This window comes from Sus scrofa, chromosome 14 (assembly GCF_000003025.6).
Source record: "Sus scrofa isolate TJ Tabasco breed Duroc chromosome 14, Sscrofa11.1, whole genome shotgun sequence".
NCBI lineage: Eukaryota > Metazoa > Chordata > Mammalia > Artiodactyla > Suidae > Sus > Sus scrofa.
Genome location: NC_010456.5, coordinates 13,574,502 through 13,601,734, shown reverse-complemented (window position 1 = coordinate 13,601,734; position 27,233 = coordinate 13,574,502). Strand labels below are relative to the sequence as shown.

Below are 27,233 nucleotides of genomic sequence, written 5' to 3'. Positions count from 1 at the left end.
AAGTGAATACTCTTATAACTTTTGCTTATGTCAAGAAACAGAGCATTGGGAGTTCCCATGTGGCACAGCAGGTTAAGGATTTGGCATTGTCACTGCAGTGGCTTGGGTCACTGCTGTGGTGAGCGGGTTTGATCCTTGCTACTTCCACATACCAGGGGTGCGACCAAAACATAAAAAAAAAAAAGAAAGAAAAAACCCACTGACCCCTGAGACCTTCCATGCATCCCTACCTACTGATGACAATACCTTTCCTCTATCCAGTAGTAATCAACTGTTTTTGTTAGTAATCAACTTGTTTTTGAAACTTATATAAATGAAGTTATATTGTAGTTTTAACTTACTGTAGTTTCACTTACTGTTATGTTCATGACAGTCTTATATTTTCTTCATTTTCATTGCTTTGTAATATCCTTGTGTATGAATACACCACAACTGGTTTATCCATTCTACTGCTGATGAGCATTATAGCTTAGGGCTTCTAGGTACTTTCTCAACCAGAATTCTATTACATATATGTATGAATTTCTCCTGAGTACATACCTATAAATAAAATGGCTTGTTGGGTTTGCATGGCCTCAAGTTAACTAGATGTCGAACCATTTTTCAGTGTAGGTGTCTCAATTTATAAACCCACATCAATGCATGAGAGTTGTTCAGAGCTCTAAATATTTGCCAATTCATTAAAGTTTGTTAATGTCAGACCATTCTACTTTCTGTCAGTATGCTTGGCATGTAATGGAATCTCACTTGATTTGCATTATCTTGATTATTAATGACACGGATTATCATTTCACATTTTCTCCCTCACCACTATTCAAGTCCTTTGCCCATTTTCCATTCAGTGGTCCACCTTTAAAAAAATCTAATGGAAATATTTTTAAAATCTACTTTTATATATCTTGGATACTAATACTTTCTAAAACATAACATTTCTATCCTTACATTTTCTTTCTCTCTCTTTTTTTTTGTCTTTATTAGGGCTGCACCCACGGCATATAGAAGGTCCCAGGCTAGGGGGTGAATCAGACCTGCAGCTGCAAGCCTATACCACAGTCACAGCAACACCAGATCCCAGCCACATCTGTGACCTACACCACAGCTCATGGCAACATGGAATCCTTAAGCCGCTGAGCAAGGCCAGTGATGGAACCTGCGTCCTCTTGGATATTGGTTGGGTTCATTGACCACTGAGCCAGAAAGAGAACTCCTATCCTTACATTTTACATGTGTTTTGATGAACCAAAGTAGTTAAATTTATCAAATAGTTTCCTTTATGATTAGTGCTTTTTGTATCTTGTACGACGAAATGCTTCTCAAGCCCAAGATCATAATGATATTCTCTACCTGAAGTTTTGTAGTTTTGCTTTCACATTCAGGTCTGTAATCTACATGGAATTGACTTTGTTTTTTTCACACTTCACACAGTATTTTAGATTTTCTTTTTTTAATTAATTTTTATTGAAGTATAGTTGAATTTATAATATATTAAATTTCAAGTATATGGCATGATTCATATGTTTACAGATTATACCTCATTTAAAGGTATTACAAAATAATGACTACATTTCCCTGTGCTGTACAGCATGTCCTTATTGCTTATTTATTTTATACATGGTAGTTTGTACCTCTTAATCCTCTACCCCTATCTTGCCCCTCCTCTCTCTCCTCTCCACAAACAAATTAGTTTGTTCTTTATATCTGTGAATCTGTTTCTGTTAACAGAGTATTTGTCTTTCTCTGTCGGACTTATTTCACGAAGCATAATACCCTTTAGGTCTATCCACATTGTTGCAAATGACTTAGTAACAGCATTTAATAATGGTAATATTATAGCTGAGTAATAATCCATTTCATACACACACACAGACACACACACAGACACACACACACACACAGACACACACACACACACACACACACACACACCAATCTTTGTTCATTCATCTGCTGATGGACACTTGGGTTGCTTCCATATCTTGGCTATTGTAAATAGTGCTGCTGTGAGCACTGAGGTGCATGTGTATCTTTTTGAGTTAGTGTTCTCATTTTTTTCAGATACATATCCAAGAGTGGACTTGCTGGATCATATATGGTAGTTTGTTTTTTGTTTTTTTTTTTTTTTTGCTTTGTAGGGCTGCACTCATGGCATATGGAGGCTCCCAGGCCAGGGGTCAAATCGGAGCTACAGCTGCCAGCCACAGCCATAGCCATAGCAATGTAGTATCTGAGCCACGTCTGTGACCTATACCACAGCTCATGACAACACTAGATCCTTAACCCACTGAGCAAGGCCAGGGATCAAACCCACAACCTCATGGTTTCTAGTTGGATTCATTTCTGCTGCGCCACAATGGGAACTCCTAAAAGTTAATTTCGTAATCACACAAAATCCAGTTAGTAAACAGGAGTTGGGAACAGTTCTGCTTTATGAACTCTTCAGCGATCCAGGCTAATGGAAACTAAACCAGCTTCAATATGCTACTACAAAGGTTTCCCATGGGATTCACATTCATCTGGCAGACAAGTGAAGAGAAAGCTCAGAGATCATGCAGGACTGTTTATTAGCCAGTCTGGAAGGATCATATGTCATTTCTGCCCAAATTCCATTGGCCTAAATTCAGTCATGCGGCTACACAAGGGAGGATGGGAAATGTTGCCCTGGTGAAGTAGGTAAACTATTATTTGGCTGCACCTGTGGCATATGGACTTTCCCGGGCCAGGAGTAAAATCTAAGCCACAGCTGCGACTTACACCACTGCTGTGGCAATGCTGGGTCCTTAAACCACTGCCCCACAGCAGGAACTCCTGCCATATTTTTAATCATTATACATTTTTTTCTTTCTTTGACTTAGTATGAGCCAGGACCCCCAGTATAATGCTGATTAGTATTACCATAGTTTCTCATTGTTTCACTGTTAAGTATGACGTTTGCTGTAGGCTTTTTGTACATATTCTTTATTAGATTAAGAAAATCATCTTTTAAGAGTTCCCTGGTGGCTCAAAGCATCTTTTAACAGTTCCCTTGTGGCTCAACAGGTTAAGGATCTGGGGTTGTCACTGCTGCGGTGGGCATCCAATCCCTAACCCAGGAACTTTCACACGCTGAGGGCCTGGCCAAATTTAAAAAATAAAACAAACACACAAAGAACCCTGCAAGCTTCCTTCCTTACTTAAAATAATCTTTTACAATTTTAATCATTTATGAATTGTGAACTGTATTAAGTACTTTTTTCCGTATGTATTTTGATAGTCATCATTTTCTTCTTTTAATTTGCTAAAGTGGTGAATTACATTGGCTGATATAAAAATGCTAAGCCAAACTTGCATTCTTTGGAGGGGCCTAAAGTGTGCATGATATTTTATACTTCTAATATACCACTAAATTCAGTTTGCTAATATTATGTTTAAGATTTCTGCATAGGAGTTCCTGTCATGGCTCCTGTCATGGTTAATGAACCCAGCTAGCATCCATGAGGACATGGGTTCAATCCCTGGCTTCGTTCAGTGGGTTAAGAATCCTGAGTTGCTGTGAGCTGTGGTGTAGGTCACTGACATGTCTCAGATCTGGCATTGCTGTGGCTATGGCATAGACTGGCAGCTACAGTTCTGATTCAACCCCTAGCCTGGGAACCTCCATATGCCATGAGTGTGGCCCTAAAAGGACAAAAAAAAAAAAAAAGATTTCTGCATATATGTCCTTAAGATTGAACTATAATAATATCCTTTTCTCACATTTTCAGGTTTTAGTATCAAAAGAATCAGTTTTAGTATTATCCAAGAACCATAAGATGAATTGCATCTTTGTTTAACCTCCGGAAGAATTTGTGGGAGACTAAAATTATTTCTTCCTTAAATGTTGGTAGAACTCATTGATGACGCTATCTGAATTTGGTGAGCTATTTTTATTAGAAGCTTTTAAAATACTGATTCAGGGAGTTCCTGTGTGGCCCAGTGGGTTAAGGATCTGCCATTGTCAAGGCAGTGGGCTCAGGTTGCTGCTATGGCACAGGTTTGACCCCTGGCCCAGGAACTTTTCTATGCCACAGGTGCAGCCTAAATATGTATATATATTCAGCTTTCTAAGTTTCTTAATGATTATAGGTCTGTTCAGTTTTGTTATATTTGTAAGTAATCTGTCTTATCTAACTTTCAAGTTATTTACATAAAGTTGCCTATCTGTAGTGACAACCTATTTTTTCTTCCTGATATTGGGTATTAGTACCTTCTCATTTTCTCCTTGATCAATTTACCAATGTTTTATCAACTTGATTAGTCATTTTGAAATGCTGACCTTTGGCTTCGTTGATCCTCTCTGTTACTTTTTACTTTCTATTTCATTTTCTTCTTTAGAATTTCTTCTTCATTGCTTAGTTTGTTGTTGATTTTCTAAGTTCTTGAGATGGATGCTGAGCTCTGTCTTTCTCTTCCTCTAACATATGAATTTAAGGCTCTATATTTCCCTCTAAGAACAGCTTTAGCTATGCCCTATAAGTTTTGATGTGTTGTATTGTAATTACCAGTCCATTCAAAGTATTTTCTTATTTCCATTACAGCTTATCCTTGAGCAGTAAGATAATTAGAAAATTTCTTCTAACACAGAGGATTTTCTACATATCTTTTTGCTACTGATTTCCAGCAGAATTGCGTTATGGTAAGAGAAACATAATCTCTATGATTTCAGTCCTTTTGCAAAATATTGAGACTTTATGGCCTGGCATATGTTCCATGTGTGATTAAGAAGGTATAGGGTATAGTGTTTTGTATATGTCCATTAGGTAGAGTGCTTTAATTGCATTGGCTATACTCTCTATATCCTTAATAAGGCCCTCAAGACTCAACTCTTCTGGGATTAGAAAATTCCTTAGAGCAAAGATATTTCAGTCTCCTGCTTATCTGTCTGGATTCCAGTGTTCCCCTCAAATTTAACATGGCAATTCCTAACCATTTTGTTGGTTCTTTGATGTGATGCTTTTGATATGTTTTTATATCTTACCCAACATTTTGATGAGAAAGTTGATCTGAATAACCTAGCCTGCCATTACTGAAACATGGAAATTCTAATTTCTGCCAATGATATCCACTCTGATTTTTTTCTCTAATCTAATTTAATACCCTTTTATGTAAAGTAATTCTTCTGGCTTCATTACTTCTTATTGATTTTATATTATTTCAGGAATTGATCAGCAAAGTTTAAATGACCTAACCACTCCCACCTAAAATATGTGGAATTCTTCCTGGCTGAAAGTTTTCAAAAGTCTATTTGAACTTACTGACCCATCACATCTTTCAAAAGAAATTCTTGGATACCTACCCTTTGTACAGGCTGCCAAAAGATATTAGCATTTCTAACTTCTGCTACTACACTACCCATTACAAACGAATTTTGATTATAGCCTTTAAAAAAGCCTATTTTGACTTATTCATCTTGAAAATCCTTAATAGGATTACAAAATTGTAATGAAGGAGTTTCCATCGTGGTGCAGCGGAAATGAATCCAACTAGGAACCATGAGGTTGTGAGTTCGATCCCTGGCCTCAATCAGTGGGTTAAGGATCTGGCATTGCTGTGAGCTACGGTGTAAGTCGTAGATGCGACTCGGATCCTGAGTTGGATCCCTAGCCTGGGACTCTCCATATGCTGTGGGTGTGGCCCTAAAAAGCAAAAAAAAAAAAAAACCAAACCCAACTGTAATGAGAAGGATAAACAAAAGGTTCTACTGTATAGCATAGGGAACTATATTTATTACCCTATGATAAACCATAATGGAAAAGAATATTTTTAAAAGAATGTACATGTATGTATACTGAATCACTTTGCTGTGCAGCAGAAATTAACACAACACTGTAAATCAACTATATTTCACTTAAAATAAAATAAAATTATAATAGGTATTACAAGGAGCTTGTGAGGACAGAAACTCATCATTGGCTAATGCCCTGCTGTTTCCAGTAACTGTGTGGTTGTGTTTTCTGTTGGCTGATAGCATTTTGTAACAAGGTAGGACCATGTACCATACAATGGAAAGAACATAAGGTTTGAAATTGAACCCCTAGGTCCAAATCCAAGCCATGACACATAAAGTACTAACTGGCTCACGGCAAATCACTTCCCCTCTCTGAGCCTGTCTGTCCATCTGTAAAATGGGTCTAAGACCACCTACTCATAGGTTGCTCTAAGGATCAAACAGGACCATGTGCACCTAAGAACCTAGCAGCCCAGCTCAGAGTAAACACTCTGTTGGTCTTTCATTGAGTCTGGAGGCACCAAACCCTTAAAGCACTAGAAAGGCAGAGGGAAAATGTTAACTATAAGCTCTATAAGTATTACATGAGAGAGGGATTTGAAAGTGCAAATAGCACATTTGCAAATAGCAAAGATACTGTGTACATGTATGATAATGTTATGCAAGGAAAAGTACGGCTGAAAGAACAATTAATAAGGAAAAATATCAGTTAAATTCTTTGTTTCTTTTTTTTCTGTTTCTGAAATTCTTAAAAGAATGAAATCCTTTTCAGAATTCATAATGCCGGGGTTTGGGGTCGTTTTTGCATTTTGTATGTGTGCAGCTGTTCCTCTACTATAAGTATGCACATCTGCTCATTAGCAATACAATATAATTCCCACTGTCTAATTATTTGCAGATGATAGATTCCTTGTACATGGGCTAAAAAAAGGAGAGTCCTTCAAAACTGGTGACTTATTTTAAAAAAAAAAACTAACTTAAAGGGGTCAGCACAATGAAGTTCAGATATTAATGTGGCAAGTTCAAATAGATGAACACCAGCGCTTAATTGCCAGCTTGATGAGAAACAGAAGGCAAAGAGGATTTTTCTCTCTCCAGTTAATGTTCCCCAGTAGACAGCCTGGGGGGCTGGATTCTCTACAGTGCACCTGGAAAGGGACTCTGAAGCAAACCCGCTGAAGGTGGAGTGGACCAGCCCCATCCCTGATTCTTGGGGGCCTCATGGGAACCACACACCTCAAGTGATACTGCACAGTGAGTGTGGGTGTGGGGGGGTGGGGGGGGTCCACAGGCACTGAATGCAGAAAAGTGCTTGAGGTCTCCGGTTCCAACCACGGACTGAGGAACCACATTGACTCCCTTCTCTTAGCTCTGAGGGCAAGGCAACAAGCCAGGGTGTGTGGCCCTGAGGCTCCATGAAACCCAACCCCAGAGACAGTGTGGCCCATGGAGCCAGATGAAGCTATTGAGGACAACTGGGAGCTCCCTCTGGGAGGCAAAGGGGTGCCAAGCAATTGACTGAACATAAAGGGTATGAACCAAGCACAGGAAATGATCAAGGGTATTCAGAACATGAGATGGCAGAAAATGACAGAGAAAAAATGGAGAAATGCTGGGGTTCAAGAGAGAGCAAGACAAGCAAATGGGAGCTGGTGAACTGGCTCTTATAGGCCAGGGTGAAGATGGTGGCTGTTATACACGACATGCTTATGCTGTGCCTGGCACTGGGCTCTGACAACAGACCACGCTCCTCCATCCATCCTGATACACATTGATGGGACTGGAACCATTTTACAGATGGGAAAACTGAGATCCATTCACTCATTTGTTCAATGAGGAAATACTTCACACGAAGCTTATTTTCTAGGAGAGGAGACAGTTAATAAATGAGTGAAGAGACAAATCATTCCACCATGTGATATGTTAGGAAGAAAGGAGAGTATGGTGATGGCAGAACCCAGAAGGAGGGCTGGCCTTTAGTTGGGGGTGTTGGGGGTGGTGGTCAGGGATAAGCTCTCTGAGGATGGGACTATTTAAGCTGAAGGAAAGGAAGGCACCAGTCATGCCAGGAGCTGTGGGCAGGTGGAGCAGTACATACAGGCCCTAGAGCGAGAAAGCACTTGTGTCTTCTGGGAATGGAGTGCATGGAGGCTCCAGTAAAGAAGTGCCGGGAAGGGGTGTGGGGAGGAGGAAGAGCAGCAGGGCCTGAGGTTGGAGAAGGAGGCCCTGACCAGCTGACCCCAGGCCAGGCTGGCCATTGTAAAGAGCCTGCGCATCATCCCAAGGAAAATAGGCAACCGGCCAAGCGATTTATGCAGGAGAGGGACATACTTTTGTTTTGTGTTTTTGACAGGTCATTGTGGGCACTGGACTGGAAGGGCAAGGCCAGTGAGGAGGCTACTGTGGCAGCCGGATGAGAGATAATGAGAGCTGGGACCCGGTGGTCAGGCAGAGATGGAGAAATGAGATGGTGGGTGAGGTAACTTCCCCAGGCCACAAGGCTTGTGCGTGGCAGCCTGGTTAAAACCACATCCTCTAACCCTAGAGTCTATACTCTTAACAGATTTGATTAAAGATGTTTTAATTAAGTGAACATTTTAATTAAGACCTTTAGAGGAATTACTGGGAGTTCATCACCAGCTTATAGTGGAAGGCTATTTTAGTAAGGATTAGTTCAGCTGCTATAGGAAGAAAAAAAAAAAAAGGCCTAAAATGAATCAAAATAACAGTAGCTTAAAGAAGACAGCATTTGCATAGAGAGTTCGGCCTGGGATAGAGACTCTGGGATCTTCTGTCCTGCAGCATCTCTGTCACAAGGATAAGGCCCTCATCCCTGTGGTCCAATATGACTCATCAGCGCCCCCACAAGCAACTTGTGGGAAGCAAAAAGAGGAGAAGGCCCTTCCTCTAATGCACCCAATCTGGAGGTGGACACCATCCCTGGTGCTTGTGCCCTGGAGTCAGAATTTGAACACATGGCTATACTGGGCCATAAGGAATCTGGGAAATTTAGTCTTTACTGGTGGCTGTATATCCAGGTGACATTTCAATCCTTCAGAAGTGGGGAGACTGATATTGGGGTCAGCCCGCAGTCTCAGCCAGAAGGCCCCTGTTCCTGACCTGCACTGGAGCAGCTCCCCACCTGTGCCACAGTCCCTGGGAAGGAGCGGAGCTACTACAGGAATCCGCAACTCCCACCGTGTAGCAGGCACAGCCTGGAGGCTGGCAAATGCATTATGCATGTGAGCATTTCCATTTTCCAGAAGTACATGATATTGTGCTGGTTAATAACATAGATATTCAATTTAAAGTGTGGCTAAATTTGTAGTAGCATTTTCATATATTTGCTTTAAAAAGGTTACAAAGGGCACAACTGTATCTCATGGGGGATTCTGGAAAACATTTATCCTTAGAAGAGGTCCTCCTAGTCGGGAAACATGGACCTCTCTGGTATAGGGGAAAGAAAACAGACTTGGGCTTTAGACAGAGCTGCATCCAAATATTGCCATTACGGTCAAGCAAGACAGTCAGTCTTTTGGAATCTCATTTCTTCTCTTCTCTTCAATGAGCCCCAGTCCATAGGGTTATGGTAAGGGTTAAATGAAACGATGGACAGAGAGCATCTACACTAAGACTGGCCCATAAAAGGTGCTTCATAAATCCTCTTTCTCAGGATCAAGGGGAGTGAAGCAGGTTGGAATTAAGAAGTCAGATTTATGGCGAGATGAAGCTGTCTCTACATTGTGCATTTGTGTACTTGCCACTTAGCCCAAGGTACAGGGTCTGTGCCCTGCATCCTCATGCAGGAATAGGAGGAGTGAAATGACGGAATTTGTGCACAGAGCATGCTAGGTCCAGGAATCCAGAGCAAGCATGAGATTGTGTCACCAGCAAACCTAAGGAGCTTTCTATTCACCCACTCATCACCATCACCACCAGCAGTTTCATCCCAGAATGAGAATGCAAACAGTGCTGAAACCTTTCCAACTAACAGGAAGTACAAAAAAAACCTTTGTGGGTAGAAAGCAAACACTTTAGTAGGGGCAAGTATTTTCTCACAGAAAGCAAGGACATAAAAATCTATAAACCCAGTGAAACTGTATTATTGTGTTGAAAAAGACACAACTACAATGCTGCCACTTTCATGGTTCTTGACCATTTTCAAGTTATCTTCACATGATTTCATTTAGTTCTTATGGCAACCCAAGAAGTACACAGGACAGAAACTATTATCTCTTTTTTGTAGATGGGAAAAAGGAGATTCTGATTGAGTAAGTGTCTTGGCCAAGGTCATGAGATTGAGAGGAGACGCAGCTGGAACCAGAGCCAATGTGGCTCTGCCATGTTGTCTGGAGACCGGGGGAGTGTGGGGGTCACATGGTCAGGAAGAAGCATGCTCTCCTTAGGAGGCTGGAGGAACAGTATCTGTCCCATGAGTAAAATAAGGCCAGAACAGGACAGTGGTATCTGAAGGCTTTGGCAAAAGTAGAGGTTTTGAGGTAAATCAAGAGGAAAACCTATTCCATTCACTGGCCAAGCATGTGTAAACTTCACCTGAAGCTAAATGCATGGAGTAGCTCTCTCTCAGGACTCACTGCTTATGGGCTGTGGAATTACAGGTCTCTACCCCTCTATCTTGAAAAGCCCACACCTTTTGATAGCTCTTAGTAACTTTGCTCCCTCCAAAATGGTGGACCAGTGAGTTCCCATTGTGGCGCAGTGGAAATGGATCTGACTATTATCCATGAGGATGTGGATTTGATCCCTGGCCTCACTCAGAGGATCGGCGATCTGGCATTGCCGTGAGCTGTGGTGTAGGTTGCACACGTGGCTCGGATCTGGCATTGCTGTGGCTGTGACGTAGGCCAGCAGCTACAGCTCTGATTTGACCCCTAGTCTGGGAACCTCCATATGCTTCAGGTACAACTCTAAAAAGCAAACAAACGAATGGAAAAAAAAAAAAATGTGGACCATAGGAATTTCCTCCTTCCCACTGGGACAGATACCATGAGAGAGCTGCATTAATACCTTGAAGCAGTGAAGAACATGTAGGATTTTCTCTGTCTAGTCTATGCTGTGAAGAGCTGATTTCATTGAAAGGGGACTTAAAATCTTGCTGTTTATACTATAATAGGCCCTTGTCATTAGCAAGAACCCCCCACACTTGGTAATATCATCCTAGGATACTGCCTCTCCCACAGAGGTAAATTATCACTAAAAATTGTAAGTGGCCCCTGAGAATCCTTAATGACTTTATAAAAAAAGGCAGTAAAGCCTTTCAACATGCTAATTAAAATACATTTCTCTTGATCTCATTGCTGCGGAGAATCATGTGTGGGGAGCATATCATCCCATCAAAGAGCAATGCCTTCTCAACTTTGACTGAGGTTGTGTCTTTTTGTTGATAAGTAATTCTGGTACAGGTAAGAGCTTTCTCCACAAAAGTTTAGGAATCACTACTCTTGTTTCTGAAAGGAACCTAGACTAGGCTTTTGCTTCACAGACCAGGATCTCTGCCAAATCAAACATGCTACTATCCTTAGAAACGTCCATTTTCGGAGTGAGAGCCATCATCCTTACACGCCTCTATTTCCCTCATCTGCTCTACTGAGTGCTTTGCTTTCTGGGCCACCTTCCACTGCGAAGTGTGACAAGAGTCACCGTGTGACTTCAGGGAGAGAATTAACAAGTTGTGGTCGGGAGTTCCTGTCGTGGCGCAGTGGTTAACGAATCCGACTAGGAACCATGAGGTTGCGGGTTCGATCCCTGCCCTTGCTCAGTGGGTTAACGATTCGGCGTTGCCGTGAGCTGTGGTGTAGGTTGCAGACGCGGCTTGGATCCCGCGTTGCTGTGGCTCTGGCGTAGGCCGGTGGCTACAGCTCTGATTCGACCCCTAGCCTGGGAACCTCCATATGCCGCGGGAGCGGCCCAAGAAATAGCAACAACAACAACAAAAGACAAAAGACAAAAAGACAAAAGACAAAAAAAAAAAAAAAAAAAAAAAAAAAAAAAGAAGTTGTGGTCAGCTGGCCGAGTTCACCTACAGCCCAGCTATCTCCTACTGCATGCCCGTCCTCTGGAGAGTGGACTGCAAATCCCTACTTCAGAAAAATTACACATGAGTACACTTTTAGACCTTCAGAGTTCTCTGGGAATATTAAATCCATTGATACCAGCAGGGTTCTTCTGAACTAACATTTTTGCTTTTTTAATGTCCCAGGGTTAACATATATTTAATGATTCCAGGTTAACATTTTGGTCTGTGGCCTTATGCACATTTATCTGAATGCTCATTTGATCTAAACTTATCGGGATTAAACTATTTTCATCCTATAAGAATATATTTTCCCTGTAAGTCTTAACCCAAATACTGGCTACTTCTGTTTGTTCCTGACCACGTAGTGACTTAGCACCACTTAGTAGACTACCTGGAAAAAAGAGAAGATACAAGATAAACTCCATTAATAAATGCTTGCCTTTCAACAATAGTTTAGAAATACTGAGAAGGTATTCGCTATGTTCTCAGGCCATATATCCCAAATCCTAAATCCTAATTCTGAATTCTGAATTACTGAGGAACTCCAATCAAACCAACAGGTCTTGAAGAAGCACTTCAGTGTCCTCCACATGATGTCTGAGAGTCTAGGGTAAAGCTATTAACCAAAGGGCTTTGGACCTTGGACTTAAGGAGCCCAGTGAACATAGTTAACTAACAGTTAGTGAATATAATAAGGGAGCTTGCTCGTTAATTGAATAAGCAGATTAGTTAGGGGTTTTGTTGTTGTTGCAAGTAACAGAAAGCCAACAAATGGAGCTCAAGTTTTAAAAAGGAAGGGAATACCTCCTAGCTCTCATAGCTTGAAGAGTTCAAAAGAGAGTTCTCAGAAATGAAGACCTCCAAGAATGAGGAGTCTCAGGTCCTCAGAGCTTTCTGAGGTTTTCTCCTCCCATCTCTCATCTCTCAGGGTTTTATCTTCCTCCCTTGCTTCTCCGGTGGATCTTCATTCCACATCCAGAGCACCTCCACCTTGGCATCCTCAGCAAAGTGAGAGCATACAACAATCCCAGGGGAGGACTCTGATTGGTTCTGCCTGGGTCACATGCCTGTTCTTTAGATCAAACACTGTGGACAACAGGGTCAGCCTGGGTCATATGATCACGCTGTTGGCCTCATTTTCCAGAAGCGTCAGAGGAAATAAACCCTACCAGGCAGAGAAAGATTGTTACCATGGCCCATTACCAAAAAAGTAATTCTAATAATACTGTGGGAAGATAAAATATCTTGTGATTTAATATATGTGACTGTATAAATTGCAGTAAGCCCTATTCTAAGCAGGAACAAACATATGCCAGGGTAGAAAAACTCTCCTCCATATGTAATGTGTCCAAAATATCAATGTAAAAAAAATGGGTCACTCAACATTCAAATCCCATTGTCTGTGAACCCCATTATTAGCAATCTCATCTTTTGACTTAAAGAACCAAAGTTGAAGTTTAATCAGAGGATCTCTGAAGTCTCTTCCAGTCTGTGAGCCTATTAACACTGTTTTATAAAAAGAAATAGCTCTGGAAGAAGAGTATATCAACCTATTACATTATTGAATAGTGTTATGGGTTAAACTGTGTCTCACCTCTTCCCACAAATGACATGTTGAAGCCTAACCTCCAGGACTTTAGAATGTAACTTAATTTGGAGATAGAATCTTTAAAGATTAAGATTAAATGAGGTCATTTGGGTGGGTCCTAATCCAATGTGACTGGTATTATCTTATAAGAAGAGGAGAATAGGACACACACAAAGGGAAGACTGCCAAAGGAAAAGACAGCAGCCTACAAGACAAGGTGAAATCAACCCTGCCAACACTCCCAGACTCCAGCACTGTGGGAAAATAAATTTCTGTTGTTTAAGCCAACCAATTTGTGTACTTTATTACGGCAGCCCAAACAAATTAACACAGGTAATAAAGCAAGAATTTCCAAGAGGACTGAGGCAAAGGTGGGACACATCTGACCCATGAGATGGGGAGAACAAGAGGTTCTCCTAAAGTTCTTTTGAAGGTGGAATTCCCCTTGAGATTTATGGGCCAGAACTGGTGACCTAATAACAGAGGTGAACCAGTAAATATGTGATAAAATGGGTACGAAGTTAAGAGAAGTTAAGAAGACAAGTGGATGACAGACTTACCCTCTTTGGGATTTGGCAGGGGCCAAGCATGAAGTGGTTCTATCAGGATATGGCATTAAGGGTGGCCAGGCCTGTGGACCTGCAGGGAGCCTGTCTCCTTCATGACCTCAGGCTTACTTGGGCGCCTGAGAGGTGTCTCCACTTAGAATTTTGGTGCTCTCAGTATCCCACCCTGACCCTTGGCTTTGAGAGCCAAGGGGCTGAATGGATGCTCCATCTGGATCAAAGGCTTCCCAGCATGAGTTCCTGGCCATCACCACCCTTAGTTATGATGCTCACCAGTTAGTTTCCCACTGAGCCACACCTGTTTAAGCCATTAGGCCTGCCATTCTCTTATGACGTCAGTCCGTCCAGTCGTCCAAATGGAGGTGACAACTGAAAATTCCGATGAGACTATTCTTGCCCTTATCAGTCCTCTACCCCTGCCTCCTGCTCCCACCTCAGTGCTCCCCCACCAGGAACTCATCCCACCCATGTCAATCCAGACATCACTGTCCTGAAGAGCCTGCTCCTGGCCTCCTTCCCAGCCCTCACTCTCCTTGCTGGATTTGCCTGGATCCTGGACCTGCCTTACCCTGGCTCAGGGATCATTTTGCTGTTCTGGACTTAGCTCTGACCTTTGCCCTCTGGCAAATCACCCTGGCATTAGATGTAATTGGATCTCAGGATTCACCAGCCTGTGCTGCTGGGATCTTGGTAAGGTCCCACCGCAAAGCACAATGCACATTTGGAAAAATTGTGCTATTCATCAGGAAATAGCCAATAAGGCATATCCACTACTCCAAAACCTGACACAAGAGGGAAGATATTTTTGCTAAATAGACCAATTGTTAAATGAACAGGGTTTGTGAAAATCACTTTGAATATATAGAACTTTTCAGTTCGTGAGCCTCATCATATCAGATCATCACACTGGCAAAGCAGTGCTTGTAAGGTTGTTAAGATGAAATCTGGAAATCGCTCCATTATTGACTATTACAATATTTACCAACATGGGGTTTTTGCATGTGTGTGAATTCAAATAAAACTCCTGGCCACCATTGTTTACAGCCCAAATATATTAATATCTCTATATAATAAATTCCAAAGAAGAGAAATGAAATATTTAAATAACCCAAGCATTGTGGATCCACTGAATACTGCATTTTACCTTTATGTTCTGTCTCTTTTTAAATCACCCACAGACATTTAAAAGGGGGAAAAAAACCCTGATAACGTCAAAAGATGAGAAAGGCTAAATTCAGGGAAATAAAGGAACCATAAATCAGGAAAACTTTGGAGCTGCTAGAAAGACACTTTAATTTTGTAGACAAAAGACTGCATTAAGGAGGAATAATGCAATAATCAAAGGTGAACGAATCTCTATTGTCTGGCGTCTTTCTCTGTGGGAATTTTCCCACCCCTGACAGCTGTAAAGGGGGGAGGGGCGCAGACTGCGGCTGTGCCTTTATTCTCTCACCCTCTTTCTCCCCAGCCCCTCCCCTTCTCCGTCAATAAATGTCTGCAATCATATTCTTGAGCTCCTGTGTGATTTCAAGGTTCATCTCTTCCATGCAGTTCAAACACTAATTATCCCAGCTGTAATTAGTAAGATAATTAAATACTGGCTCACTCATCTACCTTGGGTCGGGTCATGATTCTCCCAGAAGACCTTGAGCAGTTCCTCAAAGCTGATGTGTTCTGGCTGGTACACCACTCGGACTACTTCTGCATGGCCAGTTCTTCCTTGAAAGAAACAGAACGTACAGCCCACATTTACTGACAACATCAATTTATGACAAGTTATTTGTTTCCAAAAAAAAAAAAACAAACACTGGACAAAGGCTGAAATTCTCCCCTCTGAAGGCAGGGTGGGAGCACAATTGTACTCTAATGGCATCATCCTAAGTCTCTGTCGCTGGTTCTTTTTTTCCATAAAAGCATACATGCTTCCTGAGGGTGATGGTTTCTCTTCATTGTGCTCTAGTTTATTTTCTTTTAATTTCATGAGAAAATAAACTCGGGTTTTCCTTTTTCTAATCTCACTCTTATGAAACCTCATGGATCCAACCTGACATGGTGCTAGAGATCTGAAGTTTTGCAAACGAGAACGAGCCAATTTATTTTTATCATCAACCCTCGCTGTATCGTAGTAAGCTCAGCCACGCTACAGAGGGAGATGGTGCCAGATAGAGAAACCCGTGAAAAAGCAGACTTATGACTTGTTCACATTAGATAAATTCGTTAATGGAGAAATGTCTTTGCTGTGTTATTAACTCTGAGGCAAGGGTCAGGTTCACATAGCTGGTAGGGTGATAAGTGTTTTCTCAGCCTGATTCGTCTCTGCGGTAAACAACTACTGTAGCAAATGCTCCCCTGTAGTCCCCACTGTCAGCATACCCCCTTCTCAAAGGTGGTCCCCAAGGTTCCATGGATCAGAGAACCAAGTCTTTGCAGGGCCACTTCTACCTATGGAATTCATGCCCTCTCTTATTTTACAGTGTTAGAACATGGTAAATAATAGACCATTCGTTGACTGTTGCCTTGGCCTCTGGTAGGTAATCTAGGTGATATCTGATAAGAGTGTCCTTATTTAGAGAGGGACCACCACACCCACAGGGTGGAGGCTGGCCACACTGAATCTTAAGGTAGGGTTGCCAACAGTGTTAGAAGAGGGGCTGCTATGCCAGAAAGACCAACCAGAGTGGGGGCTTTGGGTATCCAGTGACCTAGAGACTGAGTCCAGCCACGTGGGCAATTAATCAATGATACCTATGTAATGAAGCTCCAAGAAAAACTCTGGACACCAAAGCTTGTGTGAGCTTCCTGGTTGGCAATACTCTTTGCAAACTGCCACACAAAGATGCCAGGAGGATAACACATCCTGACAGTGTGGGAGATGACACAGAAGCTTTGCACTGGTACCCTTCCAGACTCTGCCCTATGTGTCTCTTCCTTTAGCTGACTTTGACCTATATCCTTTTCCTGTAACTGATTATAACTATGAGAGTAACACCTCTGTGAGTTCTGTGCGTCCTTCTAACAAATTATCAAATCTTGCAACAGTTTGGGGAATCCTCTGAACTTGCATTTTAGTTTGCAAAAGTGCCTTCCCTTATGGTGGTAATTGCACCTTAATTCTTATAACCCTCCAATGGTATATGCAGGGAAAGTAGAAATCCTCATTTTACAAAAGGGGAAACAGGTACATATAAGTTAGATTTGCCCAAGGTCACAGAGACAGTAAATTTCTGAATCATAACCTGAAAAAACATCTTCTAATTTCTCGTCCAGGATTCTGTCCAATATATCAAAGTAAGGAGAGCAAAGTGAACATGAATCCAGAAAAGGAAAGAAATCTATTATCTTCAGTATTTTAAAATATTTAAATAGTTTTCCGATTGTAGAAGCAATACTTTTCAAACAATATGAAGCTTGGAAAATGTACAGATGTATAAAAAAGAAAATAGAAATCACCTATACTCCTACTACACAAGTACTATCTATATTTTTACATTTCTCCCTAGATATGTACCAGATACAAACACACACACACACACACACACACACACACACACACACACACACACACTATGGCGTACAATTTGTTTTACTGTAATCACAGCATTACGCTTTTTCCTCTCACCAGCATATTATGAATGTTTTCCCGTATCACTGAAATTTTTAGGAAATACCATTTATAATGACTATATAATATCCCAAAGATGGTGGCCTCATTACTGATTCAGTCACTACCTGTCATTGGGCATTTAGCGTGAATCCTATTTCTATCCATGAATGCAAATATTATTCTATACTTCTGAGGATGCCTCAAGCCTTAGTTATATAAATGGAATTTCTAAATCAAAGTTTGTAAACATTTTAAAGTTTCTTGATAGCTGGTGTCAAATCAGTATTCACTGAAGTTGACCCAATTTTCTCTCCCCAATGGCAGCATATCTGAGGGCCAGCCTCAGTCACCATTACAGTGTTTTTAATCCCCACCAATTTATAGAGGATAGTGTCCTATCACCCTATTTTTAATAAGTTTAATTATTAGTGAGGTAAAAATTCATGCTTATTAATAATTTCAATTTTTATTTGCTCATTTTTGTTATGTCCTTTTTATGTTGGGTTATTAACATTTTATTCTTAATTGGTCCATCTACATAATTTTATGTCAAATACTACAGGCGTATAAGTTAGCATCTAAACAGAGTTTATGCTAACAGACATGAAAAGAATGATGGGGGATTATGGGAAAAAGATTTATTAAGTATAACAGTCATGTTAGTATAAAATCACTTTTGACCTACTTTAAAATCTTATTATTTTGTGTTTTGAAATGTTTAAATGAATATTTAACTACATAACTAGTAAAACTCTCTATTAAAAATGACAATGTGTTACAAATATGACAAAATATATTTGATAAGAAAAGCACAGAAATCACACTGGAAATATAGGCAAAAGATGTAAATAGGCAATACACATTGGAAAAAAATAAGTGCCAATCAAGATATGAAAAATGTTCAACATTTTCAGTGATCAAATAAAAGCAAACAAATGCATAGCGAAATATTAACATACAATTTCTTACACATTTCATTTAGTAAAACTCCTTAAAATTATGCCTCATGCTGATCAGGAGACCACCCTTACTTGGGTGAGGACAGTGAAAGTAATGGCATTTTTGAAATCCCACTGGCATGAGAAGCAAGAGCACCGACGATTAAGATTAATTCACCTTGTTTAAGTGACTCAGGAAATCAACCTCAAAGATATAAATCCCAAAACATAGAAAAGACATACACAAGCACAAAAATTCATCCCATTATTACTACAATGGTGGAGTACTGTAAGAAATCTAAAAGTCAACAAAAAAGAAACAAATTATGGTACAGCCCTGTATAACCATTAATTACGAGGCCAAACCCTGGTAAGGAGCTGTTACTACTTACTGAACACTAATAATATGGCAGGCACTTAACCTACTGGATGTTCTTTAATGCTCATAATTTTTTTTCCAATTTTTCTCTACTGAGGTAAGATACACACAACATAAAATTTACCATCTTAACCATTTTTAAGCGTGCAGCTCAGTGGCATTGAGTACAGTCACACTGTTGTGCTACCATCACCATCATCAGATCATCTCTAGAACATTTTTAATCTTGCAAAGCTGAAACTTCACATCCATTAAACACTAACTTCCCAATTCTCTCCTCCCCCAGCTCCAGCAACCGCCATTCTACCTCTGTCTCTGAATTTGACTCCCCTGGGTCCCGCATGTAAGTGGAATCATATTGCATTTGTCCTTTTGTGACTAGCTTATTTCACTCAGCAGAATGCCCATCCATGGCGAAGTATGTGTCCAGATTTCCTTCTTTTTTAAGGCTGAATAATATTCCATTTTATGGCCGTGCCACTTTGGCGCATCCATTTATCTGTCAATGGACGCTTGGGCTGCTTCTACCTTTTGGCTGTTGTAAATAATGTTGCTATGAACATGGGCACCCAGATATTGATCCCTACAATTTTACAAGAGAGATGTCATCCCCATTTTATAGATGAGGGAATCAAGGCTGCTCCACAGGTTTTCTCACATAACATCCCACAGCTGCTAAGTGACAGGATCCAGTGAAGAGTTAATCAGCTTTCAGCTGGAGGTGGAAGTGCGGGCTTATTCTATGACCCCAAGCCGCGCTCCTGAGTGTGGACACCTGAAGGCATCGAGTGACAGCAAATGTCACATAGGCAGTGGCCCAGATGAGAAATCACAGTTGTAGGAGTAACTGACATTCAGGCTGTCAAGACTATTTTCCAAGATTAGGCTCTTTTTTCATGGTTGCAACATGGGATCAGGAAAGAGTTCTACTTGCTGGCAAACACTCTCAGACATAACCTGCGCACTGACACTATTTGTGGAGAGGTTTAAAGAAGCATAGTTGTTTAAAAGAAACTATTACCATTAAAATTCAGGCTCCATCTGCACGGACAAACAGTGTGGAGAAGCCCTTGTCAAACTCACCTTTCAGTTTCTTTATTTTATTTCTCCAAAGTACAAAAGCCTGTATAAAAATACACAGTGCAAATGATCAAAAGGATTAAGGGGCCAGGAACCACTAAATGCCCACGCCTTCAGGAACTCACCAATGTGCTAGGCTAATTTGATCCCCGAGACCAATGTGCAAATAGTTTCTGGTGCTTCTAGAGATAAAAGGCTGTATCTGAAAAATACTTTGAGCTGTTTCTTCACCTAACAGCATGATAGATGTGATGCAAACGTGCCTGTAAACAATCCACAGCAGCATTACAGGTGCTTTAACATTGTCACTCAAAAATACCTTGAAAGGAAACATGAGGAGGATGACTGTCTCCTCTGAGCAGTCATCTTCCCCTGTGTGGCTCTGCCCCGCGACACCCAAAGGGAGGTGAGTGGCCGCAGAGGCGGGGGGGCTTGGGCAGCCATTCCTTACAGGACGCAACGTCCCAGAACAGACACACGGAAGTGTTCTGGGGGCACAAAGACCGCACGTCTGGAGTCAGCTAGAGCTCTGTGGAGGCCAAATCATCCACAGAGCCAGGTGTTTTGAAAGAGAATCCCAAGATAAATCAGCCAATTCTTCCAGTCCTATGTGACAGCTTCCTATCCCAAGGGGAAATGGGATCTTCGGCTCCCGCAGGTTAGCAGGGTTTGCTTTCACTACCATGGGGTTGGTGAGAAGAAAAAGCAGGGAGGTGGCCTACTCAGTAGGTGAGACCAGAAAGGAGGCAGCGAGCTGGTGAAACACGAAGGAAGGGGGACGCAGTGTTGTGCCCCGGTGAAGAGCACACACTCCGAAGCCAGGCTGCCTGGGTGCCATTCTGCCTCTGCTACCTGGCAGCTGCTCGGCCTGGGCAGGGCCAGGGAGAGGGGAAAAGCTGGATCAACTCACAGCTCCCCGGCCAGGAGCCAGGCCTTACTAGGGGCCCACACCCACTATGGAAGGCGCTTTGTTGACTTCACCACTCTATGCCTCAGTTTCCTCATCTGCAAAATGGAAAGTTAGAATAGAGCCTGGCACACAGGACATTTAGTCTAACCTCTGTGTCTTATTATAAGCTGAATTCTAAGAAGTCTCCGCACAGCTGTGACAGAATGGGGAAAGACTGGAATTAAAGTCACAAGAAGTAACTTAAACCATAGTTCTAGTAAGTAACACTTTTTTGACGGTGATCCTGGCTCTCCTACTATTTTAGATGAGAATAAACATGATGTCTGTGACAGGAGAGTCATAAAGAGTAAATGAGGTCATATGTGGGAAAATACTGGGAAAGACGCTGGCTCTCTATACACAAATGTGAGGCTTCTATTCTTATCACCCTTTTGTGTTTTCTGACCACATAGAGACCTCTCCTAAACAAACAAACAAACAAAAAATTAAACTGCATGAGAAACCCACATCTCCATAATTGGATAATTCTGACTGTATTCATCCAGTCGACTCATAGAAATATTGGTTGATGTCTACAAGAACTGACCCACGTGCTGAGGTGCTGTCCTGGCCAGTACCTTCTGGCCCCAATGGGGACTGCAGTCCAGCCTTCACCCACACCATGTCAGGACCCAGATTCTCACTCTTTTGATGAAGTGTAGGGTGGTGTAGGAGGACTGTGTTTTTCAAGTGTGATACCCCACTTTAGAATCAGAAATAAAAAGGTAGGGGTTTAATGAGACAATGTTAAAAAAAAAAAAAAGGTTAAAAAAAAATTCAGGTTAAAAAAAAAAAAACAACCTCCAGGAGTTCCTGTTGTGGCTCTGTGGGTTAGTGTTTGTGAGGATGCAGGTTTGATCCCTGGCCTTGCCCAGTGGGTTAAGGATCTGGCGTTGCCACAAGCTGCAGTGTAGGTCACAGATGCAACTCAGATCCGGTGCTACCATGGCTATGGTGTAGGCGTCAGCTGCAGCTCTGATTCGACTCATAGCCCGGGAGTGCATATGCTGTGGATGCGGCTGTAAAAAGAAGAAGAAGAAGAAAAAAAAGAAACCTCCAGAAGCAGGGCTCCAGGAACAGAGTCTGAGACTGGAATCTTTTCTCCTGGGAGAAGCAGTGTCCCATATCACTGTGCCTGTCAATGCTTTCCTTCTGACAGGAACCTTTGTCCATCAGAGTCGGGGTGGTCATTTACATGGTGCAGAGCTGCCTGAACTGAGACAAGCAGAAGCCCCCGCTGCCCCCTGGGCTGGGGGAGTAGGAGGCTGCCTCTCTCTGGCCAGAGCTGAATGACTGCAGGTTGGCAGGCAGCAGGGAGGGGTAGTCAGAGTCACCCTGCCAGCGTACTGAGAGAGACTGGAAGCAAGGGTTACACTTCAAACTCTCTCTAGAACCGGCGGCCCCTCGCTAATGGGCAAATCAGATGCTCAGGAAATGGCCATAGGGGAAGGAGTAGGGCCACCGACACCAAAGGAAGCTTGAGTCTGTGAGGGGCACTGAGTGGAGGCTCATGTAGACTGACCAGGAGGGAATCCTAGGGTGACCCGGCTAAGAGCTCTGCACAGTCCCAGCCTGTGAGGAAAAGAGTGGAAGCAGATGGAGAGTATACCCATGGCTCCTGCTAAGAAGGGGCATGGTGCAGGGGGAAGCACTGTAGATAGGATCCCATCAGATCAACTGTGCTTAGATTCATGATCATGGACTGAGCCAGGTCTCCTGAGGTCCCTCACTTGGTCATTGTGATGAAGAGAGATGATGTACGTAGTAGATAGGGTCCAGCAATGAGCACATAGAAGAGATTCAAAAAATGACCTTTCTGGAGTCCTTTGGTGGCTCAGTGGGTTAATGATCCGGTGTTGTCACTGCTGTGGTGCAGCTTTGATTTCTAGCCCCAGACCTTCCACATGCCACAGAGGGGCCACCTCCCAAAATGACCTTTCTCCTCCAAGTACCACTGACCCAACACCCCTGGACTCTTCCTGCAGTGGGATAAGTCACACACAGTGTAACACTTGGGTGCTGTTTTCACGTGCTTGCTTGGTCTTCCCACTTACAAACTGGGCTCCTTGAGAAGAGGAACTGGGACAGTGGCTTTTCTCTGACATCCCTCAGGACCAGACACATGATGTGACATTAACAAACACATTCAGAACCGGGAGAGGGGTCTTTGTGCTGAATGTTTCTGCCACTTACTTAGCCTTCATCTGGATGAGCGTCCATGTCAGCTCCAGCCCTGCTCACCTGCCAGAGGACCAGTCCCCTAAATGGAATCATATCTACATGCTCTGCTCTGCTCTATCCCTAACTATTGAATTCTGTGCAAACCTTACCAACCATCTTCAAACAGACGCAGCTACTACCTGGAGAAAGGGATAAGACACAATTAATGCAACTTGAACACCTTACTAGGTGGGTCAACATGATGTTTTATTTCCTCATTAATTAATAAATATTTCCTGAATATCTACTAAGTTCCAGGTACTGGGCCAAGTGCTGGGGGTTCAATGGTGGCAAACGTTAACACAGTGGTAACAAAAGACTCTTGCCATGCAGGCACTGCTTACAGTCTGAGTCCAGGTAAAGAACTTCTCTTTAGAGGAAAAGGACCTGAGCTATTTTATTTATCCTACAGGCAAGATGGAGGGGAGAAGTGAGCTATAGATATTTTTTTTGTTGTTGTTAAATAATAACCATTCTTTAATTCCCCTCATCTTTCCCAGCCAACAAGACCAATCCAAACCATTAAACCAAATCAAAAAGCGCACAGAAGGATCCAGGTGTTTGAAGGGAAAAGGAGAGCAATGGATGGCTAATACCTCCCATTCCTACACAAGATTCAAACCATTACTTTCCTCTTGCTAATTAACAACAAAGAGGTAAGATGTCAGCTCAGTTTCATCTCCATCTCCTGCAGATAGAAAATGTGATTTCCAACAATGTACTCATTATAAAAAAATCCTAATACATCAAAATTGGATGCCCTGTGGAGTTCATTATAGGATTTGAGGAGTGTCTATACTGTCATTTTATCTTGGCTTTTTTTCTTTTGTCTCATCAGTCACTTAAAGTGTCCAAAGAGAAATGTAAGCTTTAAAAAGCATCCTATTGATTGAAAAGCAGGGGGAAAAATACTGTTACAGCAATTGTAATTTTTTTGGGGTCCACGGGGAGACATGGTGGGGGATGTATAATCCTTCAGAGATTATTCTCTCAGAGTGCTATAAACACAGTTGAGTACTTTATACAGAAAATTCCTCAGAAAAACAATATACTCCAACCATTAATTCTTCATGCTCTGGGAGGTTTCTCACTGCTACAAGCTAACTAGGAGGTAACTAGTCTAGGAGTGAGCAGCTTACTAGTTTCTGTATCCAATCTGCTGATTAGAGAGGCTGGCCTCCCCACCCTTGGAACAATTTTTTTCAGATCATGGAGTGTATGAAAGGACCTGTGTGGGCGGGCTGATTGATGCCCATTTCCTAGACTAGAACCACCTCGCACCTTACCTGCCCGAGATAGGCAGGCACTACGAGACGTCAGCAAAACTAACCCGCCAAGTGGAGAGTAGGGTATCCTTGTAGCCAAGGGGACAAACATATATTCCTTAAATGGCCTGATTAATATTAAAAATGATACTGCACACTGAGAAACCATGGCCCCTTGATGCTGCTAAATTATACCACAAAGTCCAAAATGAGGCCTGCTTGTACCTTGTTATTAGGGGGGCTACACAAAAGAGTGGTTCACAAGCCTATGCCTTAGAACCACTTGTGGAACTTTTGGAAAACTACCCTCACACCTCCCACTCCACCCCATGTTGGAATTTTGATACAGGAGGTCTGTATCTGGCTTGGGCATGTGTATCCTCACAAAGTTTGACAGGCACTTCTGATGGACATCTGAGAAAGAGAACCATGAATTTGGGCATTTGATATATGTGGCTATACTGAGGGAAAGGAAACCAGACAGGAGATTTTGTTCTAACAAAGTCTCAGAATGGTAAGAGACACAAAAGGTGACCTGGCCAAGTGCTACATTATGTTTTACCCCATTGCAACTGCCAAAAGACCATTTCAAGGGACAGGTGCACACTACTGCACAAAGTAGTAATAGGTCCAAACAGACCTTCACCACGCCAAGCCAGAAGTTTTCAAACATTCAGGATCTAGGTTAATACAAACAAAACAATATGACTGCTCTCCAGGAAAAGATAGGGTATTGGGGGTAAGCTGCCAGGGGCAAGTTTTTTTTTTTTTTTTTTTATATTTATTGCACATCAAAGACCTTAAAATGATGTAAATCTTAAATAGATGACCGACAACCCCATTTCTTTTTTTGGTCTTTTTGCTATTTCTTTGGGCCGCTTCTGCGGCATATGGAGGTTCCCAGGCTAGGGGTCCAACCGGAGCTGCAGCCACCGACCTACACCAGAGCCACAGCAGCGCGGGATCCGAGCCGCGTCCGCAACCTACACCACAGCTCACAGCAACGCCGGATCGTTAACCCACTGAGCAAGGGCAGGGACCGAACCCGCAACCTCATGGTTCCTAGTCGGATTCGTTAACCACTGCACCACGACGGGAACTCCGGGGCAAGTTTTTTTAAAAGCACATTTGGCGTTGCGATGGCTGTGGTGTAGGTTGGCAGCTATGGCTCTGATTTGACCCCTAGCCTGGGAACATCCATATTCTGTGGGTGCACCCTTAAAAAGACAAAAACAAAGAAAGAAAAACACAGGGTTGAGGATAACAAGTAAATGATGGATGCCTATGGTTACCTGAACATCCAAATTCAGTTGGAATTTGAACGCTATTGGAAATCTTTTAGCCTAGATGAGCAGGTCTTTGGTGACAGCCAGTAATTAATTTAGGAGCCCAGAAATATGCCCTGAGAAACAAACTAAATGGTTTCAACAATGAAGTACTAAGATGCTGTGGCAAGGGCACCGACAGTGCAGTCAGACTATTTGATTTAAATGAATTACTTAATTTCTTGGTGTCTCAGGCTCCTCACCAGCAAAGTAGTCACAGTTAAGCCAAAAAGGCACACTAGAAGGACCGCATTGCGTTGGGTGCGCGCGCGCACACACACACACACACACACTCACACACACACAGGATTTGTTAACCATAAAGTGCTCCAGTACTTAGTTTCCTCTTCTCATTCTCTCCATCCCATCCTAGCAAGGCAGTAACTCAATAAACACGAGCCTGAGGCATGGCTCCCCGCACAGAACTAATCCAAAGACGTGATACAGAGCCTGCTCTTGGGGAACTCACACAAATGTTAACACAAGATAGAAGGTATGTGGTGCCATTAGACAGGGACAGGTAAGCCTGCCAAGATTGGAAGGGAAGAGAACAGGGAAGGTCTCATAGAGAAGGTACGGATGAAAGAGACATTGAAAACAGGGAGAAATTTAGACAGAGAGAGCCACGTAGGAGGGTCAGACGATGAAAATGACAAGCACCATGGCACAGAGAAGGGAAACCACAAATGGTTCGGGGTTGACTCATTCCCACCATTTCTTTAGGCAACATGGCACTGATGCCCAGAGCACCAGGACACCCGTTGCTCTCTCCCATACACCTGCGCCCTTCTGCTCCACCCATTAAGAGATACATTTATCAAGTTAGTTGCATTTTTTCCCAAACCAGTTTAGACCAATTGAACCTTACACTGTAATTACAAAATTTCATTAACATCACACACAGAAGAAAAGAGACCAGTTTCTGTTAAGAATTAAGTTGAACACTTTAGGAAACTGAATAAAAGGAAGTTGTTCGAAAACATTATCAGATTAGATGTGAGCACAACTATTATATAAGATTGAGAAGGGTGGTTTCAGGGGCAGAGGGAAGTGAGGAATGGGGAGGTGTTTAATGAGTACAGAGTTTTAGTTTCGCAAGATGAAAAGAGTCCTGAGAGGGATGGTGGTGATGGTGGCACAACAATGTGGTTGAACTTAATACTGCTGAAATGTACACTTAGAAATGGTTCAGTTGGTAAGTGTTATGTTATGTATATTTTACCATAATTAAAGAGAAAAAGAAAAAAAAAAAGATTGGGAAGGAAAACATTAAAATCCAGATAAGTGCTCAGATGGATTCACACATGTCTTCAAGTTCTCTCTCGATTTTAAAGGAGGCAAAATTAGAAAACATTGATAATAATCACAGTGTCAAACACTTAGAGCTTACTGTGTCTGAGGCACAGTTCTAAGTGATTTACAATATAAATTATGTAATCCTTCTGACAAGCCAATAAGGGAGTACTATTAATATACCCATGTTGAAGATGAGGACTGGTAGGCACAGGGAGGTTAAACGGCACCACCAAGATCACAACA

General features: G+C 42.1%; 1 protein-coding gene across 12 annotated transcripts in view; it reads right to left on the bottom strand.

Annotated features, from left to right (window-relative positions):
- Positions 1-27,233, bottom strand: part of MSRA (methionine sulfoxide reductase A) — a 384,184-nt gene that overhangs the window by 117,180 nt on the left and 239,771 nt on the right. For all 12 annotated transcript variants that reach the window (XM_021072635.1, XM_021072634.1, XM_021072633.1 and 9 more), the window contains one exon: positions 15,549-15,653. In XM_021072635.1, coding sequence (XP_020928294.1) covers positions 15,549-15,653 — 105 coding nt within the window. The remainder of the gene's footprint in view (positions 1-15,548; positions 15,654-27,233) is intronic.